Genomic DNA, 23,515 nt, shown 5'->3' with positions numbered 1-23,515 from the left:
TTAACTCTGCTTCTACTGAAATACTTCAGGTTTTTATCTCTCTTTTTTTTTAAATTTTTTTTTATTAATTTAGCATGTGTATGTAAGATATAAAGCTACTACCCGTGTTCTCCTTCTGTGTCTGGAAAACTGCGTCTGTTCTTCCAGCGTTTAGTTGGTGTTTTCCTGTTGTGATGGATACTTTCCATCCTGTGTATATACCGTCATACTTCTGCCTCTTAGTGATTTCTGCAGTTGTTTAAGAAAAGAAGTCACTAAAAATGTCTTTTGAAGGGCTCTTGGCGGAGCTTAAATCCGTATTCCTGAGATGGCGCTTAACTGTTTAAATATTTCTAGCCATGATTTATTGATGCTGCAAAAGATCTGGCATGAGTGAATAGAAGTAGAAGTGTGGTCAGGACTCTGGCAGTTGTGTGTGTCAGGTTAAAACCCCCTGACACATAAGAGGTAAATTTGGTTGACACAGGCTGTGTTAACTATACTTACTCTTTTTTATTATTTTGTTTAATTCCAGATTCCACTGTTAAATATATGCTTGGACTTCTATCTGTGTAGTTCAAAATGAGTTCATATTTTATCTGATTGAATTCCAATATTCTTGTCAAGCGTGTTAACTGCTTAGTATGTTGTTCACTCTATACGTTGCTCATGGGGAGATCCCTAAGCTTTGCTGTATTGTAAATGACATGATTACCTAAAAAGGGTTTTGTATTTGTATTAATTTTCTTGATTGGTGGGTTTTTTTTGTTTGTTTTTAGGTCCATTTTCCAGACACAGAGAGGGCAGAATGGCTCAACAAGGTAAGGCTAGTCATTAGCGTCTCTTCCAAATGGGATGGGGGAGGAGGGAAATCTGAAATTAAAAAAACAAAACAGTGAGGCAAGAATCTGAGAACAGAGTAATTTTAACTTTCTGTGCTCTTTTTATGCTTCAAGCTTCTGATTGTTGATCCATTTAATCACAAGAAAGATTTTCATGATCTTGAAATAGTGAGGTTTGGAGAATGACTTTAGGTGGCATTAAAATAATGACAGCTATAACTGTGTGGAAGTCATAGCAGCTGTAAACACAGACTTTTATGTTCTACTTGTCTGGGATTCTTTCCAGTTACTGTAGGTTCCCGACCTACAATCTAAAAATAAATCGATTTTGCAGTTTTGATTTATATGTGTGATAATCTAAGATACAGATCTATGTGGCTTGGGTTTTCTAAAAATATCTTTCATTCAAAGAGCATAGAAGAACCATGAGTTAATTAGAAAATAGTGAGGAAAAAATAAACAATAAAGGATTTTCAGACATGACAGTAAAATACTGTAATTTTACATTTATAAACATTATGCATGTATTTAAGAAATGCACTTGACCCGTTTTTTTGTATTCTTCTCTTTACATGCACATAAACTTAACCCTCTTCATCCTTCTCCCCAACACTCAGCATCAGTGCTGACTGCATATACATTCGTGGGGTAAAAGAAGAAAATGATTAATATTGTTTTTCTTCTCCTTCAGTGCTTCAGATTTGTGCAAATGTATAAAACGCACAAACTGAGAATTCCAGAAAGCTTTCCTGTGTGTAAAAAGGAACCAGTTCTTAGTTCTGTAATGAGCTGTATAGAAAACTTGTATGTTTAAAACTTTGTACAAAATTTCTTATGTATGCTTTAAAGAATATTTTTAGTTGTGTGAAGTTGTGTTCCATGTAGATTTTTTTTTTTTTTCCCTTAGACTGTAAAACAGATGTGGCCTTTTATTTGCCAATTTATTGAGAAGCTCTTCCGGGAGACCATAGAACCAGCAGTAAGAGGAGCGAACAACCACCTCAGTACCTTCAGTTTTACAAAGATTGATATTGGTCATCAGGTCAGTGTCTGAAGTTTTTCTAAGAGGCTCTGTTTTACATACTGTTTTTATGTAACCTGTTTAAATCTATACAAAAATATTTCTCGGTGACGCTTGGTGGTGAGCCTGATTCTGATTTCTCCTGTAACATTAAAATAAAAATGCGTGTGGCTTTTTTAGTAGAGGCTTCATTATTTATTTTTTTTCCTTTCCTGTGGTCTCTCCTTCAGAAATTTGCCTGAGGGTTGGGAGAAGTAGAGTAACTCCTAGTCATGTGAAGAGCTCATAGCAACACGATTTTAATACTGTTCATGTGATGCTTTACATTCAGTGAGCAGGGACCATTATCCTTTTCTTGTGAGATGACCCAAGTGCAATTACCTTTCTTGTAACAGACAAACTTTTAATTATCTTATGTACCCAGTCCAATGACAAGACTGCTGGCTGAGCTTTCTAAAGAACTGCATGTAACATAGTATCAAGGAGCAGATAGGTGTTTACCTTCTGTTCAGTCCCAGGAAAGAAGGGGTCGTGCCTGCAGAAGGAGATGCAGAAGAGCCTGTTTAACCAGTGCAAGCTAAGAGAAAATTACCTCTGCTTGCAATAGGTTTGGCACTACTTACTCTTGCCTGCACCAACCAGAGCTCTACTTCTGTTGAGATGTAGCTTAACAGCTTTTTCATGAAGTTGCCTTTTGTGTTCCTCTTATCGTAAATGGAATTTTAAGTAAAGATTTAAAAAAAAAAATTCAAATCTTCCCTCCTCCCTCCCTAGGGTTAGGCAAACTGAAGTTAGGTTTCGAGTGTGTTGGAGGGGAATTATTCTTCTCTCTTTGTAACTCTATTTCATGTATATCACAGTTCCTTATACTTTACTGCACCTTTTGTGTGGGTTTTTTGTTGTTTTTTTAAGTTGTAAATCCTTTTACACAGGGCTGCCCTATATACACCTGTATTACAGACTGTAGAATGGCATTCCTTTTAAGCAGTACTCATTCTGAGTGGGGTTTAAATTAGCTTCTGCACCTCTGTATGCTTCTGCAGCTGGACTGAGTTATCTCAAACATGAAACAGCTGTTTTTACTTTGTAATTGCAGCCTTGATTTGAGTTGCATCCTGTGAGCTGCACAGCCCTGGAGACAGTGGGAATCTGACGGCAGTGAGATTTCCATTTTACTTAAATTACTAAAAAGGTCTAAATAGAAATATGGTGTTTTTTCCAGAAAGGAAGAACAAAACATGACAGGCAGTGGTGCTAAGTAAGGTCATTGGTCATCTCTCCCACCTAGTACTTGATGAATGTTTGAGACTTGGGAATGTTTGTAGTTTCTGTATGAGAGAGAGAGAGGGAGCGTGCAAGCACAGTGGTTTAGAGCAAGAGAACACAGAGTGGTTAACACAACTTTTTGTGGGGATTATAGATTATCTTCCATCCATTCTGACTAAATTTCACTTACGGCAGCTACATTTTTGTGAATTAAATTTGGTATGTTGTTTTAGCTGCACAGAAAAGAAAGCTTTGTCTGGGGGTGTTGGACATATAACAGTACAGAGAAATGAGATGTTTATTGGGTGGAGAGGGAAAGCTTGATATTAAATCTGTGGTAAATCTTGAAATCTACTGGTCTAAACCCAGGATAATTACCAGAAGGGTTATGGTTGAGTAGTTCCTAGCAAGGTAATTTTTACCCTTGAAATAACATTTTGAGCTAAATTGATAGCTTTGCTTCACACCTTTTAATAATACTTATAGTCAATTCTTAACTTCAGGCATGAATGTGCCTATATTCACCTTTATTTAGAAGCTAAGAGTTCGATATGGTATAGTTCAGTAGACGGATCCAATTTTTACTTGCTTCATTGTTTCAGCCTCTGCGGATAAATGGTGTAAAAGTATACACTGAAAATGTGGACAAAAGGCAGATCATTTTGGATCTTCAAATCAGGTAAACTTAATTATTGTATTACGATGGTGGCCATGCTTTATAATATGTGCTTGCTTTGATTTAGCAGTTATGTTGGCCTAAAAGGAGAAGAATTGCTCCATTACGCAAATGTAGTTAGTTCTAATTGTGTATAAATGGAGGAAGGAACTGCATGTTGTAAATAGCATTTATCTGAGGGAAACAGTATATCAACTCAGTGTGACTGCACCATTAAGGTAATGTTAGTAAATAAAAAAAATGCTTTCTAGAGCTAAAGCACTATCTTTGATTTTATTTTTTTTCCCCTAATGTTTTAAAACTTTGCCATGAAGTTTAGTCTGGTCTAAAATTTGGGATATAAGATGTTTGTTTTTTTTTCTTTTGTTACTCTTCTCTGTTATGTAGATATTTTTTTTATGAACACAGTATTAGAGAAAGAGAATGAGAGTGATAGCTACTGAAATACTTGCGCTCATACCACTAACAGAAGTAAATCTATATATTATATAATGCCAGAGTGACTGTGCTCTGCTGTTTCAGGTTTCTTTGCCCTTTCATCATGACCCTTTTATATAGGTTTATAAATAGATCTAGCCAACGTTTGCCAAAGTCTTTCTCAACACAATCTGCAGTTACGGAGGTTTTTTTGAAAGTTCAGTCAGTGAATCCAGCAATGTTTTTATATTTGACCATCATAGATGTGTTACAGTGACTACTTCTGCCTGTTTATAGCTTGTGGAAAGGCCAGATCTGTCAGTCACTGACCATCCAGTAAAGAGCAGCCTCCTGAGTTTCTTCCTGCTTCCCCGGAATTAACCAGAAGGGTAATTGGGCCTCTCAGCTTTTCTTTTTCAGAGTCACTTCCAAAGTTTGAACTTGGTTATTCTTAATTTTGAATTATTTATCTAAATCTCAGCTATGTTGAAGACTGCTGCTTTGTCAAAGCTGGGATGCAGAGCGCTAAGAGAAGACGCTGCTTCATCCTTTCCTGGGTTTCAGAGGGAGGTGAGGGCTACATCTGTGAGCAGGGGCCACTCTTTATTGAATTGAATCACTTTTTCTGTAGCAAAAAGACAGCTATCCAAATCAGGGGTTGGTGTTGCTGGACATAATACAGCAGGGATTGTCTCTTGAGAGCTTGTTTCACTAGATGGATACTGTTAGCCCTAATGGAAAAACTTCCTTTACTTTTCCCTTTGTTGCCACTTTTGATAGAAGCTGCGAGAACAGCCTCACCTTTTCAGACTTAAGCCCTCAGGAAAACAAATTTGTCAGACTGCTATGGACACAGTGCAAAGACATTGTTTTTGAGAAGCTATTTTTGAGTCATTTGAGGTGCCAAGTCTCCCCAGATCGCTTCTTCCCTTTAAAGCAGAATTATTCCCACAGGAGGAGAGGGTAAATTCGGTGTTTCTTTTTTCTTCTCCTGCTCACCTTCATGAATCAGGTTGGGACAGATAAATGTAAAAAGGATGATAGGTTTGTACAAAATTTTCAGGAACAATGTCCTGTTATCTAGACCTGAAGGAAATCTTTACCCTTGTGTCTCATTGCATTACATTGCAACCTACTTAGAGAAGTGGTAACAACTGGACTAGAATACAGTCCAAAGGCTGAAATAAATTCCTTGAAGTAGTTTAAATAACAGCAATAGTGCTGAGTCAGCTAGGTGCGCATTTACCCACTGCTCCTGGTGGCATAGTCTTCCAGGAAGAAAATGGAAACAGGAGAGCTATGGAGTGACTGTCAGCACTTCTAGCAACTAAGGCTTAGACAAATCCACCATCAAAGGAAGTCCCGTTTCATATTTAAGACTTGCCTTTGAAAAAGGGCCCCTTCCCAATGAGAAGGTGTCAAAGTCTTATGCAAGTTTAAGACAGATGGCACCCCAGTGTCAAGTGTTACTCTTTGATTTTTGTTGTTATTGTATGTTCTCTAAGTGTCCATCACTGGGATTGTGTCAGCAGTAAGGGGAAGGAAGAATAAGAGTCTCTGTATTAAATGTTCTTGGCATGTTTAGATACAGAGTTATGTACAGATACCAACCCTAAACTATTTCTTAGGGAATCAACTTTAGTTCAGTTTTGCAAGATTATAAAGAGCAGTCTTACTGCTGGAGAAAAGTCTGCCCTTTGGAGTATTTATCCCTGTAGATTTTAATCTCCAGTTAAATTAGTTTGTTCTAATTTTAAATTATTTTTAAGGTTAAAGTTAGGAGCTTTCTATAAACCCTTCATTCCCTAAATACGCTTGAGAAGGAAAACAGTCTCTCTAAGCATTCATAAGAATAGCTGTATGAAGCCGAGCCCTGTGGGGGGTGTGTCAGGAAGGAGGGAAGGAAAGATATTTTTTTTTTAAGTACATTAATCCTTTTAGTAATCTTTTATCCTGCTGTTTCACCACTGTGACTTCCTTTAGACCTTACTACTGTCAGTTGTTTGTGTTGGGGTTTGGACCTTCCATAGAGTGAGTACCTTTAAGTTGTTTCAATGTGTCTCCAAAACACTTCTTTAGTATTTTTTTGCAGCTTCCTTGAGTTTTTTTGATTTTTGCTTTTAAGTTTAATTGCAAAAGGAGTGTGTTTTGGTTTAGTTTCTGTTGTTTCTGCAAGGATATTGAGTGCATTATGATCATCGCTTCAGAGTGTTTTTTCAGAACCTTTTGAAACTGGTCCTATGCATTGCTCAGGATCCAATTAAGAACTTTACTCTTGTAAGCAGCTTGACTAGCTAATCCATGAAGCAGTCATTGGAAAATGTATTTAAAGATTCAATTTCAGTACCATGTTTGGAAAGGGGATGCTTTACCTTTCTTTTACTTACTGTGAGCTTTATGTTAAAAAAAGTTGTCAAAATTCTTATTATAATGAAGAGTCCAGTTTCTGGTGACAAAGATGTGCGAGGGAAAAGTTTTAACTACTTGAGCAAATGAAGATAAAATCTAAATAAATTGTTAATAAATAGAAGAATTATGTTTTCTAAAGGGCATGACACTAATAGCAAACACTTGGGGAAAATTAAAGGTTATGGATCAATAGAAAACAAGATAAACTCTGTCAAATCAAATATGAACTGCAGTAAAAAAGCCAAGAAAGACTGAGATTGAGGAAATGCTTGTTAATAGTGTATAATTGAATTTTTTCGCATGACACAAAAAATAGAGGCACTAAAAGAAAGGGTTTAGGTTGCAGATTTGAACATGTGGAAATATTTAAACTTTTTTTTTTCATGTGGCATACATGAATGGAGAAACTCGCTACCATTGTACTGGCAGAAGACATATGTAAAAATGGGGTCAAAAGACCTTATGAAAACCTAAAAAACAATGAAGGTAGTCCAAAGTGCAGAACCACAGATCATTGTAATATGGGAAATACGCTTTCCTATTCATTTTCTTGTTTATTTTTCTTCTGGGTATCTTCTACTGGCTACAAGGACCACATAGAGTAGACCGTGCTTCTCATCTGATTCAGTACAGCTGCTGTTATATTCTTACAAGACTGTCCTCATTAAACTGTAATCTATCTCAGTGATCCATACATTACAGGGGTCATAAATATTTCTGGGATATTATGATCTGAACGTATAGAATTCGATTACTAAATGAGCCTTCAAGTTGTATGTTAAATTACAGTGGAATTCTGTGCGGCATTGACTATTAATGAATGCAGCCAAATATCCTAGGGGATAAGACCATGTTTAACTTTATTATAAGGTTAAAAGTTGTTGACTTATTACCCTCAAATGCAGTTTGTTACTATTTTTACTTCAATTTGTCATCATGTTGTTATGGATTTTCAAATGAGCAGATTACTTCCCAGTCTTCATAACACAAATAGTTCTCATGCTACAAAGTGCCAAGACTGAGGTTTCAGTTGCAGGTTTAATTGACCTTGCTTCTCTGTGTCATGTTGTTATGCAATTATATATGTGTATGTGTATTTATATATATATCCGCTATCTCTATATATAGCTAGACAGTGTAAAAATAGAAATTACATGGTTTTAAATTGTGTATTAAAAATTGTATACCTATTTTTAAACTGTACAGTCACATTACATTCTTTCCAGGGAAAGCAATGGTCACCTTCCTTCCACATAGACTCCTGTCATGTTGTTGTCTTCCAGCTCCCCAAACTGATCATTGTACCAAAATGATTCTGCATAGTGTTATCTTTTGTATAGTCCAAAATAAATTCCAATGTTGGATGCTTACAAGAATGTCTTGGTACTGTTGTTTATTTCTGTTTAAGGTATTGATAAGATTTGCATTTGCTTGAAATGCCATAGACGGCACCAGCACACACAGAGCACAGGAGGCCACAAATGATTTGAATAATGGATATCCTGAATGCAGCAGCTCTCACCTTTGTTTTCTTTTGATGGTACCTTGTGGCCACCAGTTGTCAGGGGGGAGCAGGCAGGGGTCCTGCTCTCCTGCTCTTACTGTGGGAGTAATTTATTTTATCTTGACTTGATCCTAAAATGGCCCCACGAAGGAGCACAACTCCACTTTCTTCATAATTTCCCAGACATTTCTGTGATAAGATTCCATCAGATTCGTGAACATGGCTGAACAGTTTTTCACTGTACAGGCTAGGTCTGAGGAACCTAATGGGAGGAAGCCTGGGGTCTGCTGCAGAATCTAGAAGAGGATGCCCTGTGGAGGAAACAGATTTTCCTCCCGTCCCAGCAGTGCCTGGCTTTGTTTAGGCTGCCTTGTCTCCTTCCCACTTAGTTCCTTCTTCCATTTTCTTTACCTGGGCAGTCTGTTCAGAAAGCTCTTCAAATTTCATTTGTCCTTTTGTTATAGCCTGTATCTTCTTAGTCTCCTTGTCTATCCAGTCTCTCCCTAATTGTAGCTTGGTGTTCAATCCATTGGTTTTTGGTTTCAGCTCTCATTCTGTAGAGTCATTGACTGATTCCCTTGCTAAGTCAGCATCTCAAGCTTTCTTCCCAAATCCTTTGTTAAGTCTCAGAATAAGTTTTCTTTCAGACCCAATGTGGCTCGCAGCAGCAGCAGTTTTGGGAAAAGATCTGCTCAGCTCTGCTGGTACATGCTTGACCTGCATGGAGCTTTGGGAAAAGCAGCTGTTAAAATCTGAGTCCAAGTTGTGTGCAAATAATCTTTTAGCCTTGTAGCGTGAGCAAATAGATGAGTCTTTTTTTAACCATCTTCTACAAGTCTATCCCTGAGATACAAGGCAACATCTGCAGAATTTTAAGCCCTTGACCTTGCATCCCCAAAAATGGGAACCAAGAGCAGTTCTGGGAAGAGCTGCATAGTTTTTAATATATTATTTTCTAATTTGCTTCCTGTCTCCTCCCTCCCCTCAGAAAAGGGCTCAACTGTTTTTGGATTAAACCTTGCTTAGTGGATCATCTAGCTCAGCATGCCCAGTTTATTGAAGTTCTAAACATGACTGGTTTTGTAAGTCTCTTGACAAAATCAGACAACTTTGATTTTTAGCAAAATAACCGCCTCTGTCTAGTGCTTCTCATGATTATATTAGATGAGAGTGGATTTGGGTACATGTGCTATCAATGAGACCTATGTAGGGCCTTCCTGAAATGGAGTGTGAATTCTGTATCCGTTATTTCCCAAAAGTAAGGCTACTTGCGTGTTTTCTCTTATGTATGCTTCTGGAGATGTTAACGTACCTCCGTATTAATGTGAGTGATTTTGAGTGCAGTGGTGATGTTTTGGAGGAGATGTAATTTTTTTAACAATATCAACTTTGTTATATGTTGGAATGTTTTAACATGCATTTTTTGTGTATAGACTGAGATACAAAATATATTGTCATGACAGTGCAAAACAGAACTAACAGAGTATTGCAATTTAGTCCTTAAAAATTAAATGTATGCTTTCTTTTTTGTTTTAGTTTTGTTGGAAACTGTGAAATTGATTTGGAGATCAAGAGGTACTTCTGCCGAGCTGGTGTGAAAAGTATACAGGTGAAATTCAATGTTTTTCTTTTGATTTTGATATAGAGTCATCACTGAATCATTATTTTTCTGACGAAATAGTTTATAAGAAGGAACCAGTTATTATGTAGTTTTGTTGCTTACTGTTTTTTTTCTCAGTTGTACAATATTGATATTGCATAGTAATTTCAGTAACATGACTTAGCTGGAAGGGTAAATTCCTTTCAGATGTAGAACTGTTTTAAATATGTAACATTTTCTACTGGAAAAGATGGAGATAATCTCACATCAAGCCAATGTTCATGTGATGTGTCAGTTTGTACAGGGAACATGGAGCTTAAAATTTTGTTTTATTTAATATTTCAGTGTTAGATGCAATTATTAGTTTAGATGCAATTATTAGTAGTAGCCTTGCCTTCTGATACTGTTTCTGAAATGTTCTTAACTTTCTGATAACAGATCTCTCTCTCTAATGACAAAAAATAGTATGTTTTTTTGTGTGTATGTGTGTCTTGACATACCTGTAAGCATTTACCTCCATTTGTTCTAGTATCTGTGGATGCCATTATATTGGGTTGTACCACATTTGTTTACATTGAGCTGTATAAATAATCTACTTCATATTTTTAGCAAAATTACCACTAACATGACACAGTGTCATGTAGATCATAGAGTCGTAGAATCATAGACTCTTCATGGTTGGAAAGGGACCTTTGAGATCATCAAGTCCAACCATACACACACAAAAAATGTGTAAAAAAAAAAAAAAAAAAAAAAAAAAAAAAAAAAAAAAAAAACCACCACCAAACAAACAAAAAAAACCCGAAACCAACACAGATGACTGTAATGAATTTGTAAGCCCAACTATTTTTAGTGTCTGTGTTAAATTTTTTGGGGTTTGATGACAGGTAAAGCTTATATATATAAAATTCTTCATAGTCAATTTAATGAATGAGAAGTGTGAGCATTGCCAGTGAATAAATTTTATTTCAAACTTGAACTAAAGTCAACTTTGTTGCCTCTTTTCCCCTCCCCTTCTACAGATCCATGGCACTATGAGGGTTATCCTGGAACCACTAATTGGAGACATGCCCCTAATTGGAGCACTATCCCTTTTTTTCCTTAGGAAACCTGTAAGTTCTTTTATCTATATTTCTGCTCTTTTTAGAGTGCTGATGACAGTAGTCAGGAAACGATGGAGCAAGAATTAAGCAGCAAAAGGAAAGAATTTGGGCATTCATTACCATTTGGTTGAATTTTCCCAGAAAAATAGTGGACGAATTTTATGAATTTAAAAAATCCAAGTTGAATAATAGTTACTTTGGAATTATAAAGTGTGTTTTGTCAAAGCCGTCAAATTTTCCTTACATGTCTTCTGGATAAGGGAAGATCAAGAGATACCATCTAGGTTGTTTGTAAAAAAGCTTTTGTTGATGTTTTTCATGACAGTCTGCAGGAGAGCATGGTCTAAGTTAAAATTCCACAAGATCTGTGCAAGATTGTTTTGAAAACCACGCTGGTGTTACCACAAATTAAAAACAGAATGGGGGTATTGAGATTACCCACTACAATGACTGAAATTTTTATCCTAGATAGCAGGTGGGCAATTTCCATTACGTTTACTGATCACCCAGTTGTGAGAATGGTTGAAGCACTGAGTGAGATAGAATTGGAATTCAAAATGATGGAATTCAAAAACAGCAGAAGTTGGAGGGGGAGAGGGTATCACGTAATTCAATTGGAATATCTGGTAGGCCAAAGTGCATGTTTGGACAGGAATAATAGCGAAGCAGAAGTGAGCCAACAAGGTCTCGCTGGTATGAAAATGATACAGCTAGACTGGCATGTGTAAACAAGAGGGTAACCCTCAAGATGCTTTCAGTTATAGGCACAGCACTTCAGCAAAGATGCTGACCAGTTGGAGAGTGTCCAAAGTATGGAGATGAGAATAAACTTGGCCCTCAAGGACAGACCAAAAGAATGGGAATTGTTTACTTTGGAGAAGATTGGGGTGAACATGTTCTTCAAAAACGCGAAAGGCTTTTGCAGAAAAGAAACGCACAATCTATTCTGCAAATCCATGGCAAATAGACTAGCAAATAATTGATTCAGGCTGAACAAGACGGATGAGGGAAGGCCTTAATAATAGTGATAGTAAAGCGCTGCACTAGGCTGCCTGGAGACACTGTGAATCTCTGTCACTGATGTCTCTTAAGAACAGATGGGACCTGCATCCATTAGGATTGACAATAAGTATAGCTCTTCCAGAACCATTCACACAAATGGGCTCTTGAGGTTGTATCCAACCTACAGAGTCTTGTGGAAGGTGAGATCCTGGGCATTCTAACTAGCATTACCTAGAAGGGTTCACTATGACTTAATAGGAGTCAAAATACTTCTTAGTAGTTAAAAAAGGTTTTAATTTTAAATAATATAATTATGGACAAACTGAAATGACTTTCAAGGTATTATAGCATTTGTACAGGATTCTACTGTGTTTTACCACCTTTTTTGTAGAAGTACCTGATTTCTTTATTTAATTTCAACTGTGATATACTTTAGAAATCTTTCCTGGGATTCCCTGTTCTTTACTACCTAAATAACAATGAAAGTGGGTAGGGATTTTTTGGCTCAGCCAATATAAATTTGTATCACGGAGTCTGGCACCAAAATGATGTGTGTTCTTGCAGGGTTCAATAACCTCGTAGTCATTGCAGATATATTTAAATTCCCTTGAATTAAGAGAATTAAAGAAAATGATTCTTAGCTCACTGAAGAGGAAGAAAACTTTGTCATCTAAGTAATTCAAAGAAAATGAGTTAAGGAAAATTTTCTGAGGCCACAAAAGTTTCTGAATTCTGGCCTATCACAAATTACCGGACACAGATAATTTTCATGAGAAGTTTGTTTAGATGGACGTCTTGTCTTTTTATGCTGAACTTAAATATGTTCTTTTAAACATACAGTAAGCATGAAGTTTGAATCTAATACAGTTTTTGAAAGCTGGGAACCTGGCTGGTATAGTCATACAATTTCAGTTCAATATTTAACTCTGTGTTAAAATGATAGATATACATCTTTGAAGTTTGCACTGTAATAAGGCACTAGAGATAGTGGATTGTTGCACCTTGGAATGATTATTTCACTTCAAAAGCTGGAGCCTGAATCTCACGGGTAAGATTGGCTGACAAGTACCAGTATCTCTGTTGATAACTTGATGCAGCATCGGTAGAAGAACAGAGGACAGATGGCAGATGTAATTTTCAGTGTCTGAAAATGAGGAACAAATACCTACCTTTTAAATTGAATTAAATCTTATAAAACCTGACAGTGATTCTAGTCTAGGTTTTACTACTTCCAGGAAATTTCATTTTTAATCTACAAACGCATCAAGAAAAGTTCACAGATGTTGCAAAGTCCGTGCAACAATCTTATTTTAGAAGAATATCAAGGAGAACATAATTCATATAGCGCATTTGCTGGTGGAAAATTCTTTGCTGTATATGGGTGTGTAAGGCAGTTTTAGCAATCTGAAGTTTGATACTGCTTTTAATAAGTACCAGTAATAGGGCTTAATAGAAAATGTGAACACTGTGGAAATCCTTACGCTACACAGACTTCTTTAAGGAAATTAATTGTTTCCATCTCTTACTCAGAAGTACATTTTCCATTGGAAGCTGTTGTTTCTTGGATACGTTCTAATTAAGCAGTCAAACTTATGATGTCAAGATTCAACAGTTTCAGACTATGCCAGGTTGTAAATTACAAGTATATGGGTTTAGGCACTTTGAAACAGTCTCAGGTTGATCACCTTGGTTTCTTCAGCAGTCTGCAACTCTAAAACTTTGATCTAGTTTTGGAGGGTGGGAGTATATTCTTTACTTGAACAGCTTTAGAAGGTATGTTATAATCTTATTCAATGAAAACACGTTCTTGTAACGCAATTCTTTTGAACAAACGTCCTATGATAACTTTTTGCTAACTTATTGAAAAGATAGGTTTGGATGGGTGTTTATGTGTGGCCTCAGGAGAACCTCTAGTGTCACTCATGTCGTTCACGTAGCTTGTTTCATCTGTCTAGAGAAACTGTTTGAGCTTGGGTAAGGGAATGTGGACAGAAATCTTAGTAAAACGTGTAAGAATTTGGAAATGTTTTGTGGATAATTTAGTGAGCTTTTTTTGTAAAAGTGAAATAGTTCATGCAATGATGAAACATCATTGCTCTTATTTGGAAAGTGTTGGGGAAGTACATCGGGATGAACCAAATCTGGATTTTCCACAGATTTCTTTGAAGTGAGCCTAAACACTAGAAGATGTCTGCTGAAGGTTTGCCTCATTTCTATCCTCAGGCTGAGCAGTATGAGTGTAGGGCATCTGTTAATGTTCATGTTTAATATAAACAAACTAAGCAGGGCCATGACAAGGATGGAACACTGCCGTATGGTCGTCTGCACTGCATAATTGTTAGCATACTCTCTGATATTGTTTTGCTATTTACTGCTCTCCCAAACAATTTCCAGACTTAGTACAGTGCCCCACTCATCACAGGGACCATCGAATAAACAAGTTAAATGCAAACACTGTATTTTTGAGGAGCAGGGAGAAGGATTAGCTGTGTGGACACAGACTTTAAATTTTTTTTCCTACAGGATTTGGAATGACCTTTCTTCATGTTGTAAATGTAGTTTGTGTAGTCTCTCTAAGTTGTCTTGTGCTCACCGAGAGAGAAACCAGTGTGCCCTCCTTCTGCAGACACCATTCTCCTGGCTCACTGGGTACCTGATGCAGTGTCTGGGCTGCTTTCCTGGAGTACCTCTTGCAGCCACTGCTGCGTTGTTGGCCAAGGGATGGGGTGGGAGAGATCTGCAGCAGTTCCTGACACTTCCTCTGTTTCCCACTCCCGGCATTTTACTCTGGTAGCATTTGCCGGAACCCTTAATTTCTGGTGCTGACAGATACCTCTGCAGTCCACTTTTAGCTCCGGTACCTGTGCCCAGTCCTTTCTGTCCCTGATCCACTCCAAGTGCCATGCGTTTGCAAAGTGCTTAACTCGCACAACTTGCACCTGAGACGGTAAACTGAAAATACATCAAATGAAACACCTATCGTTTGTGGTCAGTAGCTTTCTGAATGTGTCACTTTGTGAAAGACTTTGTCCAGAGTCCAAAGAAAGACGTTGCCTTTATTCCTACCCCCGTGGCACTTTATTAGGGGCCTGGTTGACTTAGTGGGACAAAAAAGGATGGCAAGTAGCCTGGAGTACAAAGATTAAAGAGTCAACCCCTCCCCAAAAGTATTCAGTTTCAAAAATATTAAAAGGACTTTTCACCCTCCATTCATTTAAAAACTAAACTAGTGGTCAAGGTCTGAGCAAACTTAAGGGTGGATTGTTCAAAAAATGTATCTTTGAATCAAATTACTCCATAATTTTGACAGTTTTACATGAACGATTAGTTTTTTCCAAGCAGACGTCTCTCCTCACTGGAGTGTGTCATCTTGGTGTTTATTTTTTTTAACTTCTGCAGAAAAATGTAAAATAATGTTTATTATAGCAATAACCAAATTCTGCTCTCTTACTAGAGAGCAAGTGGCTGCAGCCAAGGAAAGCTTTTCTTCAGTATTTTTGTTAGAAGAGGAATTAGTTGGCAGCTAGCATTAGATTTTGTTCTCATATTTTCCAGTCTAAAGTAACTGGCAACAAATCCTCTTGCTCTGTATCATCTGTTTGCTGGCCTTAATGACTATATAAGGCAACGCTGCCTAAATTAATAGTTCTGAACATACTTGTTTAATGAGTTTACCAGTCTCAAATTTCTGAGTAATGCATGAAGTTTTTGATGCTGCAAGAGTTCTTACTTTATATGAAACTTTTTAAATACTCTATTTTGTTGTTATTATTGTGAACGAGGTACTAAGAGTTTCATCAGCTTACAAATTATGTCTAAATATGTAAGAGATTTCAAGAAAGAGAAATATGTGCATTCTGATGTTTTGAAGTAGTCTTTTAAATCTCTGAGCTTCAATGCTAGAGAGAAGTTAGCACTGTGTAAACAGTCAGGATTTGTAAGGTTTTTCACGTTACTTCTCATTATGTTAACATTATACGTATTTGCCATAAATTCTGCTTTTTGTGTGTAGGTTTTTTACTTTTAGAACAAAATATCACATAGTTAATTATTTTGATTTTTTTTGGTTCCATTTTAGAAGTGTATATGGTTTACAGATGTGCTGCAAATTGTTAATTTTCAAAAGCTTGTTTAGTAACATACTTAATATTGAAGGTGTGTCTTAATCTAACCCTTTTCTCTTTTTAAAAAAAACAGCAACAAAGCAAACAAAAGAAAACCCCGACAAAACAAAAAAACAACCAAACAAAAAAAAAGACACATGAAAATACCAGTATTACTGTTCTGAAAAAACAATGGCTGGAAAACAGGATGCCTTTCAGGAAAAGTGGGCAACTATTCCAAAGCTCTCATTTTTATATTCAAACTCTTGCCCTCCACTTGCTGACTTGAGCACTGCTCTCCCTCTACTCACTTTACAGATTGGGTCTGTCCTGTAGTTTTGATTTATTTAATCTTGGTTTAATTTCATTTAATATTGGCTACCTTTGGAAAACTCAGTGTTGGATGTGTCTTTCAAAATTATCAATACTGATGAAAGTGAGACTCAAAAGGAGCGCTTGCACCAAAAATGGGCCCTAGTGCAATGGCTGGAAAAAAACCCCACAAAGTGGTTGTGTAAAATGCAGAAGAATGTTGGTTTGGTTTGTTTTTAGTTGATCAAAAATGCCTTCATACCAAGTGAGACTGTCAGTATTGTTGCTTCAAAACTTTTTAACCTCTTTTAAAGGGGTTTGTGGAACACCTGGATACATTCTGAAGCATAGCTACTGCTATAATCATATTTGTTAATAATTAGTCCAGTTGCTTATAAAATCAAAGTGATTTGCACTGTTACTTTGTATACTTATTATTTGCTATAACTTAAATTTTGTTAATTTTTATTTTGATGGCTTATGGAATGTTTTAAGGGCCACCACAGTTGGTACTTACATAATACCATATTCTTCTCTCCCTGTGCCTTCCCATTCAATGTTACTGTCTCTCTTATACTGGTCTTGAAACTTCTGCTCCTGAAGGAAGCTGGTCAAAGGACGTCAGCTGGCAGAATATTGAACACACAAGAAGTGACTAGTTTCCTGTCCTTCAGGTGTATTTGAGCATCTTGAGCTGGCTCCCTAGGGAGTCAGGAGCGTGTCAGTACTACTGTGACGGCATGAACTGAAATGCAGGACTAGTAGAAGGGTAGAAAGCAGTAGAAAGTAGAGGGAACCAGCTTGAATGGTAGTTTTAAGTATTTAACATTATGGAGAATAGCGGGGTGCACTGGATTTTGTAAGACCAGCTGTGATCCTTCTGGTCACCTTTAACTCAAGAACTTGCCTGCTCTGTCTCTTACCCCCATAACTATACATTTTTATCTCTGTAGCAATTGTCTCACTTAAATCTTTAGACAGTTACCACTGAAAAAACCACTGTTAAACACAGTTACTGTGCAGAGATATGCTCTGTTTCCTATAGCAATGATGAAAACTGGTGTGATTTCCACTTTCTGTGGTAATCTGTAGTCAGGCTTTGTTTGAGTGGCTGAATTTATTATTATTATTACTGGGGAAATACACTGGATAATGTTACTTATTAAATTATTACAGTGATGTTAGCACTTTGGCATTGTAGTGCTAATGGGCTGTGCTCTACGATCAGACAAATTGTACTGTGTTTCTGCATGAACATTCACAAGTAACAGAGGGCGGCATGTTAGTCCCCTTCTTATAATAAATTTCTGAGAAGAAACACAACTCGTCCCATGGAATCATATCATCGTACCCTGTAGCAGACTTTAAATTCGTCCTGCAGAAATCTTACACTTCCGTAAGTTGATTAGCAGGAAGTTGTTCATCAGGATTTTAAAATACTTTGTGGCTTCTCTTCTGAGAATTATTAATGCTTATGGCAGCCAAACCAAGCCACAAGGTTGGCAGTGTTTAGAGGCTGCTTTTTGTGCTGGTGTGAACTTCAGTAATGGCCCTATATATTCTACCTTCCAGTACATTCTTTTCTCTTTGTAAAGGCATCTATGTTATGGAGAATACCAAACATGTAAAAATGCTCACAAAATTTTAGCCTGCCTTTTCTTATAGGCTGCAGGGATAGATATGCTTTTTAAAACCCTTTCTATGTAACACAGAAGAAATCACAAAATAATTGTGAATATCATAAAAGAAATGAATTTTGGTGCAGAACTGGAGGCAGTCGTCCATCCCGCTTGCATGCCATACAACCAGTATAAGTCTGTGACTGAACAGAATAGAAAAAATGAACTGAGCTGTTACTTTCTCTGTTCAGAAGAGTAAAAACTGTTACATGATTAGCTTTTAAAAATGGCTTCTACTTATGTATTATCTTCAGTGGTGAGTTTTACCAGGAAGTTTGAAAGGATCACTGCTTGCTGGACTTGTTTGGTTTTTTTTTCTGTTGCACGTAATAAATGGAAGTGTAAGTCACATCTTCACAATATTCTGTTTTTTTGCATTTTAACAAAAGGTGAATAAGTTTGTCCTTTCAATTCTAACTTGTATTCCTTATTTTCCCTCTTAGTTAAAACCCCAACTTCACAGAGTTTTATGAATATTGTTCTATTACTGTTTGTTTAAACACACATGAACACCAGAATTTCTTGTCTCTACTACTTATGCATCCTGACACTTTTTCTCTGTTGTGTCTAACTTATTCAGGGATTTATTAAACTCATTCATGTAGTAACAGATTGAAGTAGAGCTTGATGTGTTTACTGTGACATCTGCATGGCTATTTCCCCAATGGTGAATTTGAATAATGTGTGTTTATTCATTTGCATTATTTTGCTTTATCAACATTAAAATACACACCTTGCACATTAGATGCTCTTGATCTTTTTCATAGTCTCTTGAAATAGAAGCAGCAGCATGGCAATTATCAAATTCTTTTGTTTTGTTTTACAGTTCTCTTTACCATCACTTTTCCAGATGATTAATAAGCATTACACGTAACCAACTTTCTCCATCTCTTACATGTAAAGAATATATGGAGGTATTCCATTTCTGTTTTTTGCAAGCTCTCTCTGGAATAAGCTTTGGAAAATTGCCACTTTTCCTGATGCTTCTGCCACTATGTTGTGTAGCCCAATTCCAGTGTCTGTGGATTTTAGGGCTCTTTTTTTTTTTTTTTAAGCATACTTGAAAATCTCAAATACTGTGAATAAAAGATGTAAGGAAGAAAGGGAATAGCAATAGTCTGGCTACCTCTACCACCAGCTCAGGGCCAAAGCCAGTAAGCCTAGGACAGCCCATGAACATGAGCTTTGGACAAAGTCCATATTTAAATGTAGACATGTTTTGTTAGTGGAATATTAGCAGGTCCAATAACAGAGTCACTGTACCCTAGGAGTACGAAGATGTCTAATCAATTTTAGCTGTTAACAATGTTGGACGATCACTGGTTCCCCACATAAAGATTTTGTGTTCCTTTCCCTTCTCTCCAACTTCGGTAACAAAATATTTTCAGGAGTAACAAGAATTCGTGTCTTGGTACCAGTACGCTTTAGCGTGTGTTGCATTAGTTCTCAGTACAGAGCCTTGATAAGACACAAATTTCTTGGTTTCCAGGGAGGAAACAAAATTTGTTTTCACTGTTCTGAGCAGGGGAACAACTGAAAGAGCTTTGAGTAACATGACACACGTACTGACTGCTTCATCGGAAAGTGTAACTGGTGTCTGAAACATCCCTCTAGGCCAGAGCGCTGGCTGGTAGCAGGCTCTGCAAGGCATATCTCCTCTCTCGGTTGCAGTGTGTTGTGGAAAGGCACCGCATCATTCCTGGCTCCTGGCAGAGTTTCACTCGGTGACAAATCCTGAACACAGTCTTTCCAGTGCCCTGTTAGTCCTGCTGCAGAGAACCAGCTGGCGTTCCCCGAATTTAGCTAAACTAAGAGAATTATGCGTTGCTCAAAGTGGTGACAGAGAAGGAAATGATATTGTTGAGCTACTTTGGAGACTTATAGGCCAAAGCCTTTTTTTAAGTGTGGAATTTTTTATATCCAGTGTTTCAAAAAATGATTCATCAGCTAGAAGTCTTTTGCTTGCTCCCTTTTTCTCCATAGGGTTCGTCAGTTTGATGGGGTGGTGGCATTGCTTTACCTTACTGTCAGAACCACAAGTCAGTGAGTCCTTTTTCCTCTCCAGCGAGTCATGGCATGGTAATGCCCAAAATATGGAATGAAAATCCTTGTTGTTTGTCTGGACTGTGGCTGGAAGGGCTCCCTCTTGTGTATCAAGCAATCCTTTGACTACTTTCTTCTCTTTCTACTGAGAGCTTGTCTGCTGTCAGTGCTATTTCCATAGAACTGCAGGTATAAGCGTTTTTTGCCTGAACTTGTTGCTTTATGGAAAACTCTTCTTTTCTTATGTTACAAAAGGTGTATCTTATGCTGAAGTCTGATTAAGTTTGGAAGCCAAAAGTGCAGACTGGAAAAAACTTTGAGAGGAATGTGGGAGGTGGTGGCGGTGGGGAGAACACCAAAACCAAAGAAACATGAAAAGAAAAAAGCATCTGTCACTAATATCGGTGGACTGAGATTAGAGAGCGTGTGTTACTGCAGTGGTATCAGTGTGCTTCATTGCTCCTGGGCTCCTCTGGTTGAACTGGAAAGGAAGCAACTGTGGTGAACAAACATAACAAATCTTGGCTTACCTTCAAAGCCCAAATAGTTAAAGCTTGATTTATGCCAGGAGTCTGAAGGCTTGTATTTCTTCCAAAACGTTTCATGGCTTAAGATTTATTTGCAAATCTCTTCTAATAATCCTGTAAAGTGCTTAGCCTTAGGAGTGTTTTTTAACTTCTTACCTCCAACTTTGAATGGAAAAGGATTTGTCTTTAACATTTCTGAAACTGACCTCTGTCTTTCTATTTATTCCTGTACAATAAGGGGATGAATAGAAGTTTCTGATAATAGAGGGACTAATTGCATTTCTTGTCTAAATGGCCACACTTAGTAGCACTATTTTTTCAATTTTTTCTGTAATTATTTTTTTTGACATGCTTCAGATCCTAAGGACTGATGACAGAATGAATCGGTAGCCGTGTTTTTGAGAAGTGTGTAATAATAAGTATTGATAGTGAAATTGTACCATAAGCACTGTATGTGTTTCATATGCTGTGTTGCAACATTTTGAAATGCTTTTTGGTCACATAAGATGAAAATCTTTCAGTTCTTAATGGTATCTCATAGGTTATTCTTTGTTTTGGGTTGTGGCAGTTAATATAAAAACCACAATGATATACGTTTCAGTTTAGTGTAGGAGATGTTTCTCAATGCTGAATTTCAACATCCATTATGTTGCTCAACTCATTTAATTTGGTTAAGTCTATTTAGGAGACAGGACAGGAGTTTGCCTTGTTAACTTCTGTATGGAATATACTAAACAAAGCATGAAAAAATCAAAAGGAAATGCAAATATTTTCTCATTTCTATTCTGAAAACATCAGTATGCAAAACTGTTAAACATGGGATGCAGCTATGAACACTTTAGGATAGGGACTGCTTTTTTGAGGTATTTATGGTCTGTATTTGCCTTCTCATTTGCCTACGAAAAAGGGAAGAAATCGTGTAATAAACTGGGTTCTTTGTCTCAAAAGAGGATAAAATTACTTTTTCCAGAGCCTTGGTAGCCTCTGTAGATATTTAAAGTGTAACATAATGTAATGTCAAAACTTGTTATTAGAACGTGAGATACTCTGCAAACACAAGTTGCGGTTAGTCTTATCAGCTACTACCAAGCTACTTGTATGTTGTATTACTTAAACATTTGTTAATTTGCAGGATTGAGGAAGTTGTGCAAGACCAAAGTTATTCATGCTAAGTTGGACTTCTCATCCTGGTTCAATTATTTATTTCTTAACTTTTTTCAGAGTTAAGGTGAACATAACATTTGAAAACAAATACTAATAATTTACGCCATTAATTTTCAAAGACGAATACACCGAATTTGCTGTCAGTTTTCTTGAATGTAAATGTTCCGTGTGTCCTAGCTCATAGTTTTTGTAGAACTGTACAAGTAAACTTACATACCAATATAAAATAACCTATGTTACAACAAATTATTTCTGATAACTTTAAATTGATATTCATGTAGAAAAGAAATCGTAACACCTTAAAAAAACCCACAAAAACAACAAACCCAGGAGTGTTCAGTGTACTGTATGAGTTTTAGGTAAGATCTCATCCACTCCTGAAGGTATTACTGCCACTTGGCCTTGCTAGCATTGCATAACTAGATGTGCCTTAGCAAATGCCTGAGCATCCCACCTTCCTGAAGAGGATCTTTCCCAATCCAGTTAACAGTGGTGCATTCCCTTGTTGAAGATGTTAATTACAAAACTGTTTTCCTAATGGTTGTGTTCATCTCTCATGCACAATTTCTTGTAAGTGCTTGGCTGACATCCTGACCTATAATTGGTAGAGGCATTATATGCTAATAGCAGATAAATTTGACGGAAGAAAGGCAGAGGTTTTGTGTAAACACTGGCTCTTAAGCGAACTGGACAAGTGATTTTAGCTGCCTTCTTGTCTGTTTGAAAATGAGCCTGATAACCTAAGTGTCTCAAAAGCATTTTCTAAAAATCAGTGTTTTCAGAAGTATAGGAAACTTTCACATGTACTTGTCAAACTTTCAGTATGTTTATTAGAGGATGGATACATAGTCAAATAACACTGTAGTAAGTGGTGATGTGAATTCCACAGCACATCAGTTCCTCCATATTATGTGCTCAAGCATGTACTGAGTCTTGTATAAGGTAGGTTAGCCTTTTCTCGCTAAAAATAATCCTGCTAGTACTCTAATGGAAAGTGGGCAAAACTAGTGTTTAATGAGATATCTTTAAAAAGACATTGAATACAAAATGGTACTGGGGCCAATGGTATCTTCATGCTTTCACCTGAAGACTGATGGAAGTCAGCAGTCTCTGTGCTGGGCTCTGTACAGTCTCTGTACAACTACTAACAATAGTATTTTTCACTTTAGGTTCTGACAGTCTGATTTCAGATATGACAAATGTGTATGAACAAGTAGATGGCTTAGGCTGAATTTAGTTATCCTCACACATGCATCTAGTGTGATTCTCTGTAGAGGGAGGGACACCTGAAACATGACCTCTGACCTTCTGGAGACACTATTATGCTACTACTATTGGGATTCTTCCATGATGGGGAAAGCTGGAAAATTTCTGGCGCAAGGAAGATGACTCCTACCCCACCTGCAGATTTGCAACTATTGAAGAGATTCAGGACCAGTGTAGCAGAGGACGGCTTGGGAGCATCTGAGCCAGCAGAGCCTGAGGCACACTGAAGCACCAGGAGGAAGTAGCAAGTGACAGCACTGAGCAACTCCCTGCCTTAGGGGACAGAAGCCCCCGTCTGCCATCTTGATGTATTGTCTTGTGAGGTTTGCTGTTTGCCTGGGTCTCAGATTCAGGATGTTGTCAGCTGTTAAAGCTTGTCTGGACTTCAGACTATTGTCCACTGCTGCTCTTCCATTTGGGCACCAACACCACTTCCAGGGGAAGTCTAGAAAACATCAAGTGTGACTGCATGCCTCTGGGGGCGATTCAAGGGCACAGGGACACGATTCAAGGGCACAGTGATCTCAATCATGCTGGTAAGGAAGAAGGGACAAGAAAGTGACTGGGAGTAGTCAGGATGGGTTTATGAACAGGAAATCACA

At 37.3% G+C, this 23,515-nt stretch overlaps 1 protein-coding gene across 4 annotated transcripts in view; it reads left to right on the top strand.

Annotated features, from left to right (window-relative positions):
- ESYT2 (extended synaptotagmin 2) overlaps positions 1 to 23,515 on the top strand; it is a 90,231-nt gene that overhangs the window by 28,249 nt on the left and 38,467 nt on the right. For all 4 annotated transcript variants that reach the window (XM_063324429.1, XM_063324428.1, XM_063324427.1 and 1 more), the window contains exons 2-6: positions 759 to 800; positions 1,729 to 1,863; positions 3,711 to 3,787; positions 9,651 to 9,723; positions 10,737 to 10,826. In XM_063324429.1, the coding sequence (XP_063180499.1) occupies positions 759 to 800; positions 1,729 to 1,863; positions 3,711 to 3,787; positions 9,651 to 9,723; positions 10,737 to 10,826 (417 nt within the window). The remainder of the gene's footprint in view (positions 1 to 758; positions 801 to 1,728; positions 1,864 to 3,710; positions 3,788 to 9,650; positions 9,724 to 10,736; positions 10,827 to 23,515) is intronic.

The sequence above is a fragment of the Chroicocephalus ridibundus genome, chromosome 2 (assembly GCF_963924245.1).
Source record: "Chroicocephalus ridibundus chromosome 2, bChrRid1.1, whole genome shotgun sequence".
Classification (NCBI taxonomy): domain Eukaryota; kingdom Metazoa; phylum Chordata; class Aves; order Charadriiformes; family Laridae; genus Chroicocephalus; species Chroicocephalus ridibundus.
The sequence above is the reverse complement of the archived record's forward strand: the minus strand, read 5'-3'. Positions and strand labels throughout refer to the sequence as shown.